Raw genomic sequence first — 22,159 nt, forward strand, 5'->3', positions numbered from 1 at the left:
AAGCTAGAAATTGCTGTGTATATAATTTCTCTCAACTTTGGTCAGTAAATGTAGGAAATTTGCAATTGTATCTTTTCAAAAATTTTGAGAGTTGTTTTCAATAATTATAAGGTTTGCAAAAGCAATTATACTTAGACTTTTTCTTTGAAATTTAAAATCACTAAACGAAATGTGATTTTTCTGAGTTGCTGCTTATTCCCTACATTTCTGACAAAACACTGTTACAAGACTAATGTAAAACATTTTCATCAATATTTTTCTTTTATTTACAGATAATAATTAACACTGTAGTTTATACCTATTTTTCAGTTAACTCCTTAAATATTTTAAGTAGAGTATAACAAGTAGCTAGGGATCACTCAGACACCCTTTATTTATTTATTCAGATTATATGATTAGAAATAATATACTTGCACATCAGTTTGATCAATATTTTTTTCAATACACATCTTATGTGTATTCATATGATTTTTTTTAACATAAAATGCAGAATGACTGTTCTTCCAGTTTTCTGTAATATGCAATGGCAATGAAGTGTTATCTCAACCACAAAAAGGAGTGTTTCTTATTCTTTCAATCTAAATATTTTGTATATTAGTTTGTCACTGAAAGAAATATTGATTTCAGATCCAAGATGAGTCCCACGTTAAAACGGTACTTAAGTTCTGCCCTGTCACACCAATTAAATCCTAGCACCTTTTGTCTTGTAGTTCAAGCACATTTTATTGTCATTGGCTGATTACATGTAACAAGGTACAACATGGAATACTGCTCAAAAACCATTTTGGTATCTGGCCTCAACCATTTCCTCAAAAGTACCAAAAGTACACGTTTTTCCTCAAAATTTGAAACAAACTAAATGGGATTTGGAAATTTCTTTATTGCTGATGACAAGAAAATGTGCTGTTTTTTATTGCATTGATGAAGGCTAATTAATGAATTATTTTAAAGAGAAAATAAAGAATTAATTTTTCAGTAGACCAGTAAACAACTTCTGTTTATATTTACTTTATTCAATGTAATAAAAAAGTTATAACTATTTTTTTAATTCTTATATTGGAATTTGAACATCTCATCAACTGATGCAAACATACCGTAATGTATATTGTTTGGCCATATGTTGGTCAAAATTCCATGTTTGAATTTAAAGACTAGTTTTTCAGTTATACCTGCATGATAAACTTCTTTTTAGAATCCCTTTTATCAGTTGCCTGAAATCACAAACTTTGTAAAACAGAATTACAAAATAGCATATCATTTTATTAGCATGCAAACAAAACTACATTTTTAGTTCTTAAACTGAAAATGCAATACATTCCCCCATAAAAATGTAGTTATAAGATGTTTGACCACAGAACCTATCTGTTTGGACCTTTTTAACGTTTATGGTTTTTTGTCTCAACCTAACAAGGTCAAATGTTAAAATTCAACATCAGAATTATACTACTAAATAATGGACATATCTCTGTGTCAACAGTGTATTTTAAGTTAAGGCATGTTTTGATAAAAATAAAGGTGTTTGGTATGCTTGTTAAAATGGGTATGGGATTTATACCTGCATGTCTCTTGTTTGGATTTTAATTCAATTGAAACTTGTTAAAAGCAGCTTATATAGTTGTTGAAAGCTGAAGTAGCTCACATTTAATAAAATACTCAAGTTTTAATTTATTAATAACTTCTTTGCTTTGTTTCTCATGTTTTTGCTTACAAACAATTCACAATTATAAATTTACTTAACACATTAATTTTAATTTTAATTTTTTCTTGTGGCATTTTTATTTCTCACAATATCATAATTTGGTAGTTTAATATGTTAATTGCTTACTTAGATTAAAATTTTGTATTCTTTTTTGTTTTTCTCCTTTAACAGAATGTATGCTGGTATTGACAGACCAGGGTCTCGGTAAATCTATATACAAATTCCTACACTTTTACTAATATTCTCTGCTTGTAGCACCAGCAAATAATAACAGAGTTATCTCCCTTTATAGTACACATCACATTTATGTGTGTTTATTACAGGTGGTTTGGAGAAGAAACACATACAGCATGTTTTCCTTTAGCACTTTTCAAGTTTGAAATCTCACTCAATTGTGATTGTATTTCTTTCTTTGTAATTATTATCAAAACTACAATGCATTGCATGTTTAAGTTTGTCATTTGTGTATGTTAAATAGGTAGTATATCATGTGACGCATACCGGTCATCATACATCATCATACATCATAGACAAATGTAAAGTATTTGAAATTCATTTTCTTGAACTTAGCAATGTACCCTTACATTAGTGTTTCAGAATTTTGTTTGAATGGTAGTATATGTGTACCTTCATTTTGATAAACAAACAAAAACAACAAAAAACAACAAAAAAACAAACATTGTAATTTATAATACTTAGGAAATCTTTTGTTACAACTGAAAGAACACTAATTTTTATGCTGGTGATCATTATTATTCTGGCAAATTTTATTTTCAAATAACTTTGATATTTTTTATTTTAAGATGTTTTAAGGTAAGCTATTTCATAGGTTTGCATAAAGAGGAAAAGAGAAGGATATAGGGTTTAATGTCTGTAATTTAAAATGATTAACACAATATTATAGTAATATAATCAAAAATAGGTTTTACAAACTAACTTGGAATGGTAAATTAAGTAATAACTTTGCCAGATAAAATGTTGAAATCTTCAATTGGCAGGTAAAAGACTACTTTGATATCGACACAGACATTCAATAATCCTTCAGCTTAAATATAATCATGCATAATTCATCCGGTATGAAGTATGAATATCCTGATGTCCAGAGAAAAAGTTGTAATGAAAAGTACAAATATCTATATTATACCTCCCCTCTAGGGGATTGGGCTGTTTTGCTATCACTTTGTTTGTCTGTGTGTCCTTCAGTCTGTCAGTTCAACAAATATTTCTGTCACACTTTTATCAGATATTACATTTGGCCGTAGCTTGACAATGAGGAGCTGTTCTGTGAGAGTACTTTTCAGATCTGTTACCAAGTTTTCACTAAGACTTATTTTGTGTTGACTAAAATTTCTATAGTTTGTTTTACTCATCTATTTCATCTCTTTTGGGTTTTTTTCCCTCATCATCATCATTAGTTTTCACTTTTTAGCTCACCTGGTCCAAAGGGCCAAGTGAGCTTTTCTCATCACTTGGCATCCGGCGGTCGGCGTCCGTCTTCCGTCGTCGATGTTAACTTTTACAAAAAATCTTCTCCTGAAACTACTGGGCCAAATTTAACCAATCTTGGCCACAATCATTATTGGTGTATATAGTTTAAAAAATGTGTCTGGTGACACGGCCAACCAACCAAGATGGCCACCATGGCTAAAAATAGAACATAGGGGTAAAATGCAGTTTTTGGCTTATAACTGAAAAACCAAAGCATTTAGAGCAAATCTGACTGGGGTAAAATTGTTTAGGTAGCAATACACAGTTAGGAAAAAAACTTAAAATTGACACTCATAATTTTTAAACACCCTCTTTCCCCTCCTGTCTAACAAAGAAGGCTTTATATGTGTGTTATGCATGTATATACTTGTAGAAAGAAAATCTTCCATAGATTTGATTTCTAATGGTCATAAGGGTGAAATATAATCCCTTTTGGGTGTAACCATGGCAACATTCTGCATTTCTTAGATACAAAATATAGCAAAAAAGGGGGGTGAACATGTCACAAAAGTCTCCAAAATTTGGTCTAAAGGAAAATTTTAATGAATTACAGTGGTACCTTTCCTAAATCCATAGGTTTATATCTATCAAGTGGTCCAAAAAAAATCATATGCTTTCCTGCTCGTTTTTCCATAAAATTGAATTGAAAAGATCGAGCGCAAAATCTTTGTTGATAAACACTACAATAATTTATGGACCTATGAACGGTACGGATAGGAAAATACGGACTGTCAATCATAGAAATGGCTTATAAAACATGTTAAAATCAATCTAAATGTTCATATAAACCCACTAAGAAGGCTATATTATTCTTCAATTATCTAAAAATCAATTTTATTGTACAAAAACTTTCATATTTAAAAAATTCACAGGGGCCATAATGCGAAACTAAACTTCTAACTGTGTATTGCTACCTTATCAGGTCAAGATCTATCTGCCCTGAAATTTTCAGATGAATCAGACAACCCATTGTTAGGTTGCTGCCCCTGAATTGGTAATTTTAAGGAAATTTGGCTGTTTTTGGTTATTATCTTGAATATTATTATAGATAGAGATAAACTGTAAACAGCAATAATGTTCAGCAAAGTAAGATTTACAAATACATGTAAGTCAACATGACCGAAATGGTCAGTTGACCCCTTTAGGAGTTATTGCCCTTTATAGTCAATTTTTAATCATTTTTCGTAAATCTTAGTAATCTATTACAAAAATCTTCTCCTCTGAAACTACATGGCCAAATTAATCCAAACTTGGCCACAACCATCTTTGGGGTATCTAGTTTAAAAGATGTGTGGCGTGACCCGGCCAACCAACCAAGATGGCCGCCATGGCTAAAAATAGAACATAGGGGTGAAATGTAGATTTTGGCTTATATCTCTGAAACCAAAGCATTTAGAGCAAATCTGACATGGGGTAAAATTGTTCATTAAGTGAAAATCTATCAGCCCTGAAACTTTTAAATGAATAGGACTATCCCCAGATTGTTTTGATTCGCTCCATGCACCAAAGTCTCACTACTTGTTGGTGCTATTCAAGTTGTGTTTTTATCACTACTTACATGTGTATTCAAAACTCGTCCTGTAAACAATTTTGTCTGAAAATCTGATTTCTAAGAAAAGTTCTGTTACCAGTAGTCAAATTGATAAAGTGTTGTGCATTCTATACAAAAACATAGCCAACATCTCTTTCCATTAGTTATTTGCCAAGTACAAGTTTAATTAAATTTACTGATGCAGTATAAATAATTTGATATTAAAGACAGATCTTTGGTAGATATGCTATGTTACTTGACATTTTCCACGGTATTGTTAGATTGCTGTCACATTTGAAATAAACCTAAAATTTCATTTCATTCATATAGAATGACATTCTTTCCAAATAATTTTAGGTCTTATTACACTTTGTTCTCAAGCAATGCACAGTCATTGTGATATACATATAAAATATTGACCCAGTTTATTTAAACAGTAATTATATTTTAACAGTTGAATAATTGATTTAAGATAATAGTTGGGGGTCATGCAAGGTTGACCATTTACAATTGTTTGATTTTATATGGTTATATTGATTTATTTTTAATAAAGTCGGCACTTCTAAAAAAAAGTATCTTTTAAAATTATTTCAATGTTCACTGGTATAAATTTTATTTGAAATATTTATGAACATTATTTATGATCTGAGTGTTTTTTGTATATACATGTATATTTAAGTACATATTGACTGAGCATACTTAAGACCATACATGTTAGGAAAAAGAATATAACAATTGTATAAATATTTTTAATAAAGACCAGAATAAAGGAATTTGTCAAAACATATGTTGAAATAAATTTCCATCAAGAATCAAAATACTTTTCTACTTATTGATGGTCCATAAGAGAAACTACAGAGCTTTTTGTACAGTCACTAGAAAGGTCTGCTTACCCATCAATTCATTTACTCATTTAATTAGATATTTTTCTTTCCTATGTTAGAAGTTGAAGTTTTTGTTGAATGATGTAAATAACTTCTTATAACACGGGTAAATACGTTAATGGTGGTTGACATGTATCTATAAAATTTTCTATAATCAGTAAGTGCTGTTTCATAATACATTTCTAATTGTCTTTACTGTAAACATTTAACATGGGTTTTTTTTAAATCATGACCTTTTTTTTTTTAATACATCAATGGCTGCAGAATTTTGCTATGATCCAATCATACTGGATTCTCTAATGTGTATCATTTGGTCTGGTGTAAATATTTCTTTCAGTTAGGTGGTATTGCTGATATCTATCAGCATAGATTGGGAGTCTGACATGTTTTCTCTTTCATTATTTACATATATACTATATCATACCTATCTTTTCTTTCTTTTCTCTCTCTCTCTTACTGATCTGTAGACCTCCTGTAGGTAGAAACAACATTAATTTTGAACGTGCATTGGCTGAGAAACAGTTAGCCAGAATGCGTAAATCTGATCTGAAAGCATTTCTAGTTCATTTTGGCCAAGATCTTGAAGCCCTTCAACAACAAAAAGATGCCTTGCTGTGAGTATTAAGAGAGAGAGAAACATGACTCAGGACAGAAGTAACCAAGTAAAAACTCGTGTTTAAGAAATTTTTATAAATTCAGAAATTATTGTGTTCAATTATTATTGCAATTTTTGAAGGATGAACATAAATGAGATACTGTAATTGAGCAAATATGCTGATTTTTATGTCATTTAATGAAGGCTGTACGCTGACCTATAGTTGCTAACTTCTCCTTTATTTGGTTTTAGTGAGTTGTCTCTTTGGCAATCGTACCACATCTTCTTTTTTCTATCATATACTTTATACAACCACTTGCTTTTGTCAGGAATTTTAAAGTTGTATACACTTCTTGAATATTTGATCAATGAAAGAGATTTTTTTGTCAGTATTCAAAAAGGAATGTTCAATGCAAATGGTTACTTGAATACATGATATAACTCACATATTTTTACACTGATTACAATCCAAGTCTATCAAAATAAACTGGCATGTATCATTGGTTATGGTTGCATGTTTCATTACTAACAACAATGGTTTCATGTGTAGTCCATGCATGTTCGTATATATAGCACATTTGTCCCTTATAGCATGAAATAAAAAAAAAGTTGTTCAAAAATAAATGTTCTCTTTTTCAAGCCTCCCCATCTGTTTGCTTTTGAATCTAGAATGAAATTCAAAACAGTGTAGCTGTGGCCATTGATTGACACATTAAAATCATCCATTGACTGGGACAATTTACGTGAAGTTTGTCTGTAACGACCACTGTTCACGACGTACCTATGATAGACATTTAAACTGTGGGGTCACCAAAGGTTTCTTAACGCCTTTAATTATAAAATATTTCGAAAAATTAATCAGGAATAACATTTGTGTTTTGATTGATATAATTGATATAAATCAAAATATCGTGTTATTTCTGATTAATTTTTCGAATTACTTTATTTAGGTGTTGAGAACCTTTGGTGACCCCATAGTTTAAGTGTCTTTAAAAAGTACATAGTGAGCATTGGTCGTTACATACAAACGTTCACCTAACTTGTCCCAGTCAATGGATGATTTTAATGTGTCAATCAATGGCCACAGCTACACTGTTTTGAATTTCATTCTATATCAATTGAGGAAAGTTTCCCTTTTGTCACAAAGGACTTGATTTAAGTATGAATGGTTAAGAAAATTATGTATTGTTAGAAATGAAGACAAAATCTGCCTGTTATAAAATATCCAAATTAGAGGATGTTTATTTTGGAAGGCCTCCTGTTAAACTTATTTATTAGTCTCATTGCAGCCAATCTTGGTCAGCAAATAATTATATAAGTGACTTTCAGTGCCTATTTCCTTAATGATCGTTTTCTCATTTTTCAATCACTTCATTATGAATTCAACTTTTCATACAAGTATATATATAAACATCTATCAATTAGTGTACATTTTAAGTTTATTCAATGAAAGAATTGGTAATTTCTATCATATAACAAGTTGTTTTTATGTCTTTACAGTTATGCAAATTCTGAAATAGCGGACTACTATGCAACATCAAGATCATGTGGAGGTCAACACACAACAACATTCCCACAAAAACGCATAACTAAGTTGTCACATCTAAGGTGAGTAACTCTAGAATAAAGGTCATTTGAAGGTCAACACACAATTATATTTTACCAAAACATTCTCAGATGAAATAGCAGTATTAAATCCAAAGTACTGGTAGGTATCATGTTGGCAAAAGTAACAAGGAAGTTAATAAATTCATAAGAAGAAAAATACAAATTTATAATTCCTCTTAACATAATTTCAAGTTGAAGATAAATTTTAATGTCAGAAATAAGCTCTCGGATGTACATTAAATTATCTTTTCTTTTAAATACTAAAAGTCAGTTAAATTTGAAACATGTAATGAGACACATGAACCAGAAGAATATTAATCGAAGTTAAATTTACTTATACAAGACTGAGTTGCATTCTGCATTCAAAGGAATATCAGCTGACATACTATATATACACAGAGCAATGCAACAGTCTCAGACAGGAAGTGTTTCCTGCAAAGATAATCTCACAGTTTTTTAAATTAAGATAATCAAACTATCAGAAATACAGTTTTATAATTGTTAACTCTTTTTTCCAGCCACTTATTCAGGGAGGAAGAGCAGCAGACTACCAACATTTATCCACTCTACAAGTAAGTTACATATATATATATATGTGATATTCTCTTAACAAATTCTACTAATTGATTTCAGAAAAATTTTGATAATGATACAGTATGATATAGTTTTTATTGAAGTTCAATTGTAAAGTCCTTTACAAAACTATTTTGCCCCCTCACCTTCAGTGTGAGATGTTATGAGATAAATTTCCAATCAGAGACCTTATCGAAGACTTTAAAAAAAAAAATATTCGCTACTTCTATGCTCAGAATGAAGCATCCAGAAGTAAGAGTAAAGCATGGTTGATCCAAAAGCTGAAGGGTGAATGTGATATGTCTTCCTGCAAACTGTTACATAGTGATCTAGCAGAGTTCATATTTCTGTTACATTAACATTTCAGCAGCCTAAATATGCCTTTAGTTTGCCATTGGACATTACAGAGCCCTCCATTATCATCTTCATTAAGATGGCAAATCTGGTGCTGGTCATTTAGCCCTCTCCATCCAAATTACTGTTGTTTCATTAAAACTTAATTTAAATTTTTTTCTAGGGAAGAAGTAGATGTACAAGGTGCTGATGGAAACATTTATAAAGGAAGGATGGGTCGTATTGAAGCTAAACTACCTGTAATGCAAAAGGTAGGAATAAAAATAATTAGTGCTCAGATAAAAACGAAACTTGATATCTAGATAGAACACATTCTGAATTATAATTCTTGATATATTATTTTACTTAAATTGATATCCATGATAAATAATTTCTTGCATCAGTGTTTATTGTTTGTTTTGATATAAATATATATATAAGATGTGGTATGAGTGCCAATTAGACAACTCTCTATCCAAGTCACAATGTATAAAAAGTTAACAATCATAGGTTTATGTACAGCCTTCAAAACATAGCCTTGGCTCACTTCAAACAGCGAGCCATAAATTCACATAGGAAAACCAATGGTCTGATCTATATAAAAAATCTGAAACGAGAAACACCTATGAACCACCCCAACTAATGACATACTTTACACAAAAATATTCAGGTGTGCTCGTTGTTGACTTGAAGGAATTCTGTATGATTTTTCATTTAGTTAACCAGAAGTTCATACAATACTATATTTTTTTCAGGAGAGAAGCATGGTGCAGAGACTAGACAAAAGTCCTCAACCAATGAGACAACAAATAACAAGAGTAGCAAGACCAGTTTCGGCAAAACACTCTCCAAGGCCACCATCCAGCAAAGGTGGCTCACGGCCACAATCAGCACATCCATCAGCTTCACAGCAGGAAGTACCAGCGAATGAGTCATCACACACCACTCCTGCCCCGTCTCAATCTCCTGTACCCCCAGAGGACATACCACAACAGCAGTCTATAGAAATTCCAGCTGAGAGCTGAAGCGACAGAAGATATTGTAGAAGTGTAGTTAACTAACTAGTTATAACTGCTAATTATTATATCAGTTTTATAAGAACTTTTAGAAACATGTGAAATGTATGTTCTAATGTGAGTGATGTAGGTCTATGCAAAGTAATGAATTCTTCATCTTTTAATAATATACTTTCTAGATATCAAATTTTTACAGCTTTCGAGCAAATTTATTATTGTTAAGCACCTTGTTCATTTAATTTACTGTGTATTTAGGAAATCATTTTAATGATGAAGAATTGACATGGTATATGTTATGTATATTTTTCTTATATTTGTCTAGATCTCTCTTGTTGTATTTTATCCTAACACTAAAGAGGGGAATTTGGTTGTTGTTTGAACAAATTACTTTGTTAATGGAGCAGAATCCATCATAGGTATGTAAAGAGACAGATACCTTTTTTGATGGGGTTAGAGACATTGTCAGATGTTTTATTATGGAAATTGAAAGATATTTTCCAAAATTAATAGAAAATTGTATGTCATAAAAAATTAAGTGAAGATATAAGCTTGTGGTATGACTCATGCTTGTGACTCAGTTAGGATAAAATACCAAGTCAGCACTCTCACCTATTTATGTGCAATGTGTATACACTGTTTAGCAATATGTATAATACTTTATAATGTCATATGTAGTTGTTTTTGTACCATGTTATACTATGGGACATTTAATCGGGTTATGTAAATTTTCTGTTGAGATATTGAAATTGTATTGAGAAATTTGATTTAAATATATTGGAAATGGGAAATTAGTATATTGTAAACAGAAGGGAAACCTGAAATTACTGTCCCATATTTCTCACAGAGCCAAACGAGATAGGTAACAGTATAATTTAAGCAGTATTATTAAATAGTTTTGATTTAATTGTTGTAAACTTTTGTTGAATACTTATTAACCACGGTGCACTACTTTTATGTTTTAATGTTGATCTTTTTCTTTTTCAACAAACAAAACAAATTTATTGTTTGTTTTAGCAAGTTTTCTTAATGTTTTTAGGTAATCTTTCAATTGTTGTGAAATTATGCTTGATGAAGTACTGTCCTAAGTCCATAAAAAAGTATATTATGTCTTTTAGTCCTGTTTAATATATTGCCTGTTTTTAGAAAGTCTTTTCACAAATTGCCTTGGATTTTGTACTTTCATTTTCATTTAAAAGTATATTTTTAGTCTTTGATCAATTAAATATAGCATGATATAATTATTTTCATTAATAATTTAAGAATTAATTTTTATACAAACACCTATTTTGATAGAAATGTAAATGTAGATTTATTCTTCATGCTGATTTTTCCTTGTTGTTTTTGTTTAAAGCTGAAATTTGATATGAAATAATAGAATTTTATTCTGTCCATTTTAAATGTGATATTTTGTTTTGACCATTCCGTCCTGTTTTTGTTGATTTGACAGTATTTAAGATTTACGAGATATTTATTGTTTTACCTGAACTGTGATAGTGTTTTAATATTATGTAGTTACTGTTATCCTTTTGTTGAAGTTTCTCTGGGCTTTTTTTCTAAGGGAGATAATTACAAATGTACACAAATTTTATTCTTTAAAATATTTTGTCAAAACATTTTCAAAGTTTAAGTGCTAAAATCGAAGATTTACAATAGTTTTAAATTTTATTTTTTTAAATTTCAGTATTGTAAATACATAAAATTTATAAATTATAGCCTTTTTACAGATTTCAATTGTATGAGTTATCTCCCTTCAAATACTCCCCTTTGCTCAAATATCATGGTGCTGTAAGGATTTATTTTACATCAATGGGTTGTTTACCATTTCCAAGTAGTTCCGGATACCCCTGCTATCATTACAATTTAAAACTATTCACTACGAAAATTTTACCATGTGTGAAGTATTTATACTTGAAACAAACAAACATTTACATCTTTTTGTTTTGGAGGATTGTTGTTACCTAAGCAGTCTTACCACATCTCTGTAATTTTATATACAAATCTTTTTAAAAAAGCAATCTTAGTAATAAATATTTATACCAATAACATAATTTTATTACAATTTTTCATACCGGAAAAAAACCCAACCCAGAAATGAATGATCCGTGTAAAAGTTAATTTCTGGTAATGAAATAGGTAAAGTTTTGATACTGCACTATTTGCTTTTTGTAGAATTATACACTTTATATACTTTTCGTGTATCTTGAATGTTGTTGGTTAAAACTTTAATGAAAATTAATTCTGTCTGTTTCCAGTAGAAAAAATCAAAAAATTTAATTCTCTTCCTTTTGTAATAAAATTATATAAATTATGATAATTTTATTTTACTGATGTGAAATGATAAATGATTGTAGCATAGTTTGACCTAAATGCTATAGATAAAGATATTTGCCTTACACAATATTATCTTGCACTACTGTTAGAATAGATCATCCTGTGATTTGTTAAAATTTCCTGCAAATTAAAATTGATAAAAAAACACTTTGATGTTCTGTTTTAAATGGTTGCATCTTCATATGAATGTTAGGCAATGGTAAAAATATCCTATGGTAAAAAAATTATAATGGTTCTTGACCATTGGAGCTTTCTTCAATTATGTCTTCCAGTAGAAAAGAATAGAAAGAGCTCCCTCATAACGCCATTTACCTTATTACCTTATAGGAACCATGCCTGTATCTCTGCGCTATTAGAGCTTCAAGCATCTTCAGGATCGTCTTTCTGTAGGGTTGTCTTGAAATGATTTATTTTCGGTAGGTTTGTAATCTCATTATCCCGTACAATTGAAGGGATGTCGATTAACTAATTAGATATTTTAATTTCCTGAATATTTCCTACAATATACCATCCAACTTGTTGGACATTTTGATCTCATGGTGACAAAAGTCACATGACAGATATAACTAGCTAACATATCTCTGAACTAGTGTATTGCTGAAAGCCATATAATCACATATAGATATATAAGAAGATATGGTATGAGTGCCAAGGAGACAACTCTCCATCCAAGTCACAATTTATAAAAGTAAACCATTATAATTCAGAGTACGGTCTTCATATGTCTACTTTGGCTTTAGACCATTGTTGAAAACAAACCGTAAAATTACATTGAAGGATACTTAGATAATCATGTGCTACATCATATGACATAAGAGCTTGAACATTGTTGAAAACCATATCACATAGGGTGCAATCAACAGTTTTTTTCTATGACGTCATATTTTGAGGGACCATGTATAAGTGACCCTTAGTGGTGGACTGATTAATAAAGATACCTGTATAAAACTAGATATCACTGGAATCAGAATGTTCTCTAGTTTATAATGGAGTAAAAAAAAAGTGTACTTTTAATAGTATAAAAAAGTTTTATCCAGAGAAACTGGGAAAAATATTGCCTAATTTAAGCTTAAAAAACCTGAAGTCAGGTCATGCGCACATATGGAACGCCAACACTGTCTTATTATGCCCATTTTTCATTATATGTTGTGCATTTACCTTTATATGATGTGCATTTACCTTTATATGATGTGCACTTGTCATCATATGATGTGCAAACACCTTTATATGATGTGCAAATATCCTTATATGATGTGCAAATATCCTTATATGATGTGCAAACATTATTATATGATGTGCAAACATACTTATATGATGCGCATATATACTTATATGATGTGCAAATATACTTATATGATGTGCAAATGTACTTATATGATGTGCAAACATTCTTATATGATGTGAAAATATACTTATATTATGTTGAAAGATCCGTATATGATGTGCAAATATACTTATCTGCTGTGCAAATATACTCATATGCTGTGCAAATATACTTATATGCTGTGCAAATATACTTATATGACATGTACATATCATTATATGATGTGCAGTTTCCCTTATATTATGTGCAAACATCTTTATATGATGTGCTTGTGTCATTATATTATGTGCTTGTAATCTTATATTATGTGGTTTTATTTACTTCATTATATGATGTCGAAACGTCATTATATGATGTGCTTTCATCGTCGTTATGGTCAATGAACATGATTACGATTAGAATGATTACTGTCTACGTCATAACTGATTCCGATCTGCTTCTGCGGAGTAACCGTTACTACTAATTAGGATCAAATCTGTAGCTACCGTTTAGAAAATGGTTGAGACTTGAGATAAACCTTGCCATGTTAGTACCTCGTTTTAAGATGCAAAAAGTCACATCTGATATTGTTGGAAAATTGTAAAAATATATATGAATTGCAAAGTTTTGTTTAAATCGACGGGTCTTTAATAATAAACATATTCATACGAAGTCTACAATACGGTTAAGGTTATTAAATTTAATAAATAATTCTTTTATGTCATGCTCTATGAACGTTTTAACGAGGGAAGGCATTATATTTGTCAATTTCAGTATACCTAACGTTAGCATTTTTTCTATATTTTTAGAAGATAATACACGAAGTTTAGTATTGTCATTTATGTAAATATTGCCTTTCTGATCATTTTAGCTGTTGGAGTTTCTCTTTGTATATTCTCAAGATAGACACACACAATTGGGAAAAAAACCGGACTCTGGTAGAGTAATGGTTCATATAAGGAACCGGTCATTTGAAACAAACAAAAAAGAGGGGATAGGAAAAAATAAAGGGGGCCTTTCATTTTATCATTTTTGGAATGGAAAAGTGACATTCAATTTTATATAGTTATAAATTTGCCGCGGTATAATGTTATGGCGAATTCTTCGTCAACCGTAGGTATCAATCTTTACGCCTCGTTTCGCTCACCTGAATTGTTAAAACCTGAACATTTAGTTTCAACAATTTCTTCTAGCAGAGAATTTTTCATCTGTAGCTATTATTGAATGAAGGCGTGGTAAAAATTAATGAAACCACAAACGGCAAATCCAAACTAAGTTCCCTGAAGTCGCAAACAACTTTCATACTTCAGTACTTTGATTATATATGTTCTTGTCTATACCTTGCAAGAAAAAGGTTTTTCTATTATTAGTTATCAAGATAATAGCCAATAAGACAACAAAACTCTGAAAAGCTAAAATTGCCCAAAAAAACCTTTATTATAGAGTATAATTCAGACACATTGCACTATTTGTTTTTTTTTTTAAATCTATTATGTTTCCAGGATAAACGCAAAATATTAAAAGCCGCTGCCGTAAATCTTCACTTTGAAAAATTCAAAACACCACTCTCTATCTGTAAGAGAACAACAGGTGTCAGTAAAAAATAAATAAATGCAGTGTTTTAAGTTCATTAAGACACCAGATTTAAAACGCTCAATTCTCCGGTTTTGTTGGATTGATACACACCTTCAAAAATTTGAAGGCTGAAATTTCATTGGCTGATGTAATATATACAAGGACAGAAAATAAAATGACGTGTTGTCAGAACTCTGTATCCAAAGCTTAAACAGATGATCTGTACATTATATATTAATAAATAAATGTGGTAGACACCGACTCTAGTTTGAGGGAAGGAGCACGTGTATTCCTTGTTCGAAATTAATAAAAAAAAAAAAACACAAAAAAACATGGTTTATTTTATTTTTTAAGTTTCATCATTGTTTTATTTTTTCCTCATTTTAAATGGAAACAAACTATTTCGCTTCCCTTCTGAAATAGATAAAATCTCTTTCAAGAAATTTAGAATCAAACATTTACAAAACAACTTGCCCCCCCCCCCCCCCTTTTTGTCGTAGCATGTTAGCCTTGAGTGAGAGAGGTCGTGGGTTCGAACCCAGTCCGGGTCAAAACCAAAGACTTTAAAATTCATATTTACATGCTGCTTCCCAGCTAATTATATAAGCACGCGGGATTAAGGATTAAGAGCAAAAGCTGGTGGGCTCGGAATCAGAAAAATGTGTCCGGGTAAGGTGATATAATGTCTTCCTTCGGAATGCTACCTTTTGAACTAGCATGTTAAAAATTCCGGCTCAGGGTGTCGGTCTAGTACAAAACAGGGTTAATATTCATATCACATTAACATGTTCTTGTACGAATATGCATATATCAATTTGCCGCTGGACCTCAGGAATCCACCCATAATCATCTATAGTTGAAACTGTGAAATATATGCACAAAAACATGATAAAAAGCTGCACGTAAATGTAATGCACCGAGTTCAGCTTCATTCCATATCTCCTTTAATCCATTTCGGGTGAAAGTGATGGGCGCTCGGTGGTCGAGTGGTTACATTGTCATTTCGGGGCATTTTATAGCTGAATATGCGGTATGGGCTTTGATCATTGTTGAAGGCCGTACGGTGACCTATAATTGTTAATTTCTGTGTCATTTTGACCTCTTGTGGAGAGTTGTCTCTTTAGCAGTCATACCACATCTTCTTTTTTATAAGTAGACGAACTGCTGTATCACTAGCATGTCAACACTTAGGTGTGCGATTTCAAATTCCGCACGTGGCAGGTAAGCTCGATTCCAATCTTAATTGACCAGAATTGTCTGTTTTCCAAACGAAGGTCAGGAGGTCTCTCCGGGCACTTCGGCTTTCTCCACCAATATAAACTCACCGCCACGAAATAGCATGAAAGTGTTGAAAGTGGCGCTAAATAACAGTCAATCAATAATCCATACCGGTATACTTATGGCCTCTAAATCTATATATTTGGTCTCACAAAGTCAATGTATGACATCAGTATACAGAGATAAAAATAATAACTATTTACAGTATATACAAAACAAGAGAGAGAGGTTTCAAAATTACTAAGCCAGCTGGAGGACAAACGCACGTTTTTATATATTATTTTTTTTTAACAAACAAGCTGAAGTTGACATTTTACAGAAATCTTATACATCCTTCCTGTTTTCAAGTTTTCGTACATGGCTTAAAGCCTTATCGGATAAATGTTTTTTGTCATATTAACATTTCCCGTTTTAGTAACAATTCCCAAATAGTTATATTGTTTTATCATCTTAATGTTAGTATCATTGTAAGAAAATCGGAGATTTTTTGGCTTCCGTCCACACAAAGACTTTAATTTTGTCAACTTTCCTTTCAAGTTCAAAGCCTTACAATAATCATGGAAAGCATTGAGTTGAGTCTGCAGGTCCTGTGCTGTTTCAGCCAACAACACCGTGTCATCTGCAAACAATATAACAAAACACTTAAGATATATTTCTAATTCTCTTTCCAGATCTTCTGGTATAGTTCTGTTAGTCCTGTAATATTTTTAGTCACTAAGAAATTAATTTAGTTAATCAAAAGTAAATAAAATAGGAAAGGTGATAAGTTTTCTCCTTGTCGAACACCATTGTCACAAGCAAGCAAAGTATTCCAAATTATAATTAGTACTGTGTATCATCGGTACAGCGGATATAGCTTTATAGGTACTTCGAAGCGTGAAAAACTATATACTGTACATTCATTTAACTATGCACCGTACAGACGGATTCATTTGGTCAGCTATACACAACGCTTCTTGTCGGAATAAAATATCGAAAAATAACTTATGTACAAAATATTTCAATGCCAATAATTGAAACAGCTATACTTATTACGCATAAACAGTGGCCTTCTATCAGAAAAATAGTTGCAATGGATATCAAATCATATCGGATGAGACGAGCGCCAACTTCTTTGACAAGTATTTGCACATGTTTTTAGTAAGGGTTCTTGTTTTGGGCAAATAGTGAGACTTCTCTAATCACCACCCTACGACCAAATCATTTCTTTAAACAACAAATACGTTTAGATTGAAGTACACATTGATATTATGTAACACAACAAAGATTTTCGTACCGTGTCAGACGAAAAATTGATCACGACCCCTTGGTTGGTACCTATATCCGCTGTACCGATGATACACGGAGATGCCCGCGAGTGAGCAAGTTTTGAAACAAAGAGTGATGACACAGTAATAAGGTAGACACAGTAATGACAAAGGTAATCCTTTTTTTTTCTATTTTTTTAAGGAGACGAAAAAGAGGAACAAAATGCAAAAGACGGGCGTCACCCCATTCATCGCGGTTGGAAAATAAAAAAATTAAATACCCTAAATTTGAAAAAGTGTGGCAAAGTGTGATTTTCAGTGGGTTTTTTTCCCTTTTAACTCAATAACTGTATCGTCTACATAAAATCCGTTGCCATTACCAAAATTAAATCTAAAACACTTCATCAGGAATCAACCCCTTGTATCTCAGAAATCGTTGACGCTACTCCAAATCTGTTGACATACTAGTACTAATGTTTCAGAATTTTATTAGCAATTAAAAAAATCTCCATTAAAATAAGTTGAAAATAAACAATCTGTATATGCCAATATGTGCTCATTGTTGAATACCGTATGGTGACCTATAGTTATTAATTTCTGTGTCATTTGGTCTGTTGTGGAGAGTTGTCTCATTAACAAAGATACCACTTTTTTCTTTTTTTATAATTACCCACATAGCCATTTCGCATTTCGCGGGCACTACGTCGACTAAGCTTGCAATCTTCGAAATTGGGTATTTTCTCACATAATTGGCGTTTTCTGTGGAAAAAAGATTGGTTCAAAGACAAGTTAAAAGTAAAAAACACTACATGTAAACGTCATATCACAAATATTTCCGACTTGGTATGGTTTTAAAGGAGTTGCGGCTCAATGAAATCGGTCTCTTCCTTAAGTGGCATAGATTATATGATATACTAGATTTAATATCATTGTACATATTCAATACTACATTATACATCTTACCATTTACAGATTAATATTATTCAATAACATTAATTTTATAAAACAAACCATCTCGCCATATTATGCATCAGCAGATAATTTCATAGCTATTGTTATGAAATATTTTTGAAACAGACTGTGATATCAATGGCGTCTTTTGCAATGAATATAAATAAGCAGATGTGGTATGAGAGCCACTGAGACAACTCTCCATCCAAGTCATAATGTGTAAGAGGAAACAATTATATACCTGTACCAAGTCAGGAATATGACAGGTGTTATCCATTCGTTTGATGTGTTTGGACTTTTGATTTTGCCTTTTGATTTTGGACTTTCCTTTTTGAATTTTCCTCGGAGTTCAGTATTTTTGTGTTTTTACTTTTTATAGGTCATAGTACGACCTTCAACACGGAGCCTATGCTTAAACCGAATAGCAAGCTATAAAAGGCTCTTACATTTGTTATCATTTTCTCCACAGCCGGGAATTTCCTCAACTAGCTCCTGTATTAACTGATCTTAATCTTCAACCGAAATGTTTGAAACGTTGATTTTGTTAAATTGCTTTGTCTCATTTTCCCTATAAATTGCACTTTCGCTAGCGATAGATACATATTTGAGCCGGGTGAATAGTTTACAGAAGCAGATCGGAATCAGTTATGACGTAGACAGTAATCATTCTAATCGTAATCATGTTCATTGACCATAACAACGATGAAAGCATATCATATAATAACGTTTCGACATCATATAATGAAGTAAACCTAACCACATAATATAAGATTACAAGCACATAGTATAATGACACAACCACATCATATAAAGATGTTTGCACGTAATATAAAGAAAACTGAACATCATATAAGGATATGTACACACCATATAAGGATTTTTGCACATCATATAAGGATCTTTGCACATAATATAATTACATTTGCACATCATATAATAATGTTTGCACATCATATAAGAATGTTTGCACATCATATAAGTATATTTGCACATCATATAAGTATACTTGCACATCATATAAGTATATATGCACATCATATAAGTATGTTTGCACATACTATAATGATGTTTGCACATCATATAAAGATATTTGCACATCATATAAAGGTGTTTGTACATCATATAATGACAAGTGCACATCATATAAAGGTAAAAGCACAGCATATAAAGGTTAATGCACATCATATAAAGGTAAATGCACATCATATAATGAAAATGGTCATAACAAGACAGTGTTGGCGTTCCATACGCACACCCCTGAAGACATGATACCTGCACATTTTTCATAATCAAAGTTGTATGAATTTCATAGATTTTTACCTGGTCTTTCAAAAAATTCATGCTTCAGGCTACGTTCGCCTGCTCCGAAAAGAGCTACAGTGGCTGCAAATAAGTTTTGAATTTTCACTGCCAAAAAAACAGACTGTTTACAGTGTTGTCTCCCCTCAAAACATGAATATTTAATCTAATTTTTTAAATTATTTTAATCATTCAACCTGTTTTAATTGAAGTTAATTAACATATCTTTACAACCAAATACAAAAAAACATGATACTTTTTCACCAATTATGTTGATAAAAAGGGACTTCCCTCCATGTCTATTTTTAGTTGGGGAATAACCCCTAGTTTTTTATACGAAACTGTTTATAGCACCCATAGAGTTGTCCTTAGGTTATTCTGTCTCGTGTAGCTTAACGTGATATCATATGGCATAAGAGCTTGAACATCATTGAAAACCATATCACATATAGTTCTACATAAATCCTGTTACTTGACTTTAGGGTCCTTGACATTTATTAAAAACCATAAAATCACATAGATGTCTGCTTTGGTTTTCTTTCTTATTCTTTATCACAAAAACTACACATATCAAGTGTCATAACGATGTTATATTGATGGGTCTTCAACACTGTAAACAACCTGTCCCAGGTTCGGGGGAAAGTATGTTGCCTGCTTATATGTTTAATCCCTGCCACAATCTGTATGAGTGGTTGTCATTTGTTGCCGTATTACATTTTTGTTATACATTCATTTTTAACTCGCCTGGCCCGAAGGGCCAAGTGAGCTTTTCTCATCACTTTGCATCCGTCGTCCGTCGTCGTCGTCTGGCGTCATCTGTTAACTTTTACAAAATCTTCTTCTCTGAAACTACTGGGTCAAATTTATCCAAACTTGGCCACAACCATCATTGGGGTATCTAGTTTAAAAATGTGTCCGGTGACCCAGCCAACCAACCAAGATGGCCGCCATTGCTTAAAATAGAACATAGGGGTGAAATGTAGATTTTGGCTTATATCTCTGAAACCAAAGCATTTAGAGCAAATCTGACAAGGGGTTAAATTGTTTATCAGGTCAAGATCTATCTGCCTTACAATTTTCAGATGAATTAAACAACCCAATTGTTGGGTTGCTGCCCCTGAATTGTTAATTTTAAGGAAATTTTGCTGTTTTGGGTTATTATCTTGAATATTATTATAGATAGAAATAAACTGTAAATAGCAATAATGTTCAGCAAAGTAAGATTTACTAATAAGTCAACATGACCAAAAAGGTCAGTTGACCCCTTTAGGAGTTATTGACCTTTATAGTCAATTTTTAACCATTTTTCGTAAATATTAGTAATCTTCTACAAAAATCTTCTCCTCTGAAACTACTGGGCCACATTAATCCAAACTTGGCCACAATCATCTTTGGGTGCTATAAACAGTTTCGTATAAAAAAACTAGGGGTTATTCCTTGACTAAAAATAGACATGGAGGGAAGACCCTTTTTATCAACATAATTGGTGAAAAAGTATCATGTTTTTTGTATTTGGTTGTAAAATTAAGTTAATTAACTTCAATTAAAACAGGTTGATTGCTTAAAATAATTTTAAAAATATATTTAATATACATGTTTTTAAAAATATATTTAATATACATGTTTTGAGGGGAGACAACACTGTAAACAACCTGTTTTTATGGCAGTGAAAATTGAAAACTTATTTGCAGCCACTGTAGCTCTTTTTGGAGCAGGCGAACGTACCCTGAAGCATGAAATTTTTGAAAGACCAGGTAAAAATCTATGAAATTCATACACTTTTGATTATGAAAAATGTGCAGGTATCATGTCTTCATGAGTGTGCACATGACCTGATTTCAGGTTTTTTATACTTAAATTAGGCAATGTTTTTCCCATTTTCTCTGGATAAAACTTTTTTGTACGTTTTAAAGTACAATTTATTTTTATTTCATTGTAAACTAGAGAAAATTCTGATTCTAGTGATATCTAGTTTTATACAAGTATCTTTATTAATCAGTCCACCAATTACACATGGTCCCTCAAAATATGTCGTCATAGAAAAAAACTGTTGAATGCACCCTTTGGGGTATCTAGTTTAAAAAAAGTGTCCGGTGACCCATCTTTTCAACCAAGATGGCCGCCACGGCTAAAAATTGAACATAGGGGTAAAATGCAGTTTTTGGCTTATAACTCAAAAACCAAAGTATTTAGAGCAAATCTGACGGGGTTAAATTGTTTATCAGGTCAAGATCTATCTGCCCTGGATTTTTCAGATGAATCGGACAAACCGTTGTTAGGTTGCTGCCCCTGAATTGGTCATTTTAAGGAAATTTTGCCGTATTTTGTTATTATCTTGAATATTATTATAGATAGAGATAAACTGTAAACAGCAATAATGTACAGCAAGGTAAGACCTAAAAATAAGTCAACATGACCAAAATGGTCAATTGACCCCCTAAGGAGTTA

At 31.6% G+C, this 22,159-nt stretch overlaps 1 protein-coding gene across 11 annotated transcripts in view; it reads left to right on the forward strand.

Annotated features, from left to right (window-relative positions):
• The window catches only part of LOC139487803 (glutamine-rich protein 2-like), a 46,268-nt gene extending 34,063 nt beyond the window's left edge, over nt 1-12,205 (forward strand). For 4 of the 11 annotated variants that reach the window (XM_071272904.1, XM_071272909.1, XM_071272905.1 and 1 more), the window contains 5 exons: nt 6,070-6,216; nt 7,698-7,805; nt 8,324-8,377; nt 8,896-8,983; nt 9,467-12,205. In XM_071272904.1, the coding sequence (XP_071129005.1) occupies nt 6,070-6,216; nt 7,698-7,805; nt 8,324-8,377; nt 8,896-8,983; nt 9,467-9,736 (667 nt within the window). In that variant the 3' untranslated portion in view covers nt 9,737-12,205. Of the gene's footprint in view, nt 1-627; nt 655-1,870; nt 1,904-6,069; nt 6,217-7,697; nt 7,806-8,323; nt 8,378-8,895; nt 8,984-9,466 lie in introns of all 11 variants that reach the window. The other 7 variants (XM_071272913.1, XM_071272907.1, XM_071272911.1 and 4 more) reach the window with 3 other exon arrangements.
• The last annotated feature ends 9,954 nt before the right edge of the window (nt 12,206-22,159 follow it).

Source organism: Mytilus edulis, chromosome 9 (assembly GCF_963676685.1).
Source record: "Mytilus edulis chromosome 9, xbMytEdul2.2, whole genome shotgun sequence".
NCBI classification, from domain to species: domain Eukaryota; kingdom Metazoa; phylum Mollusca; class Bivalvia; order Mytilida; family Mytilidae; genus Mytilus; species Mytilus edulis.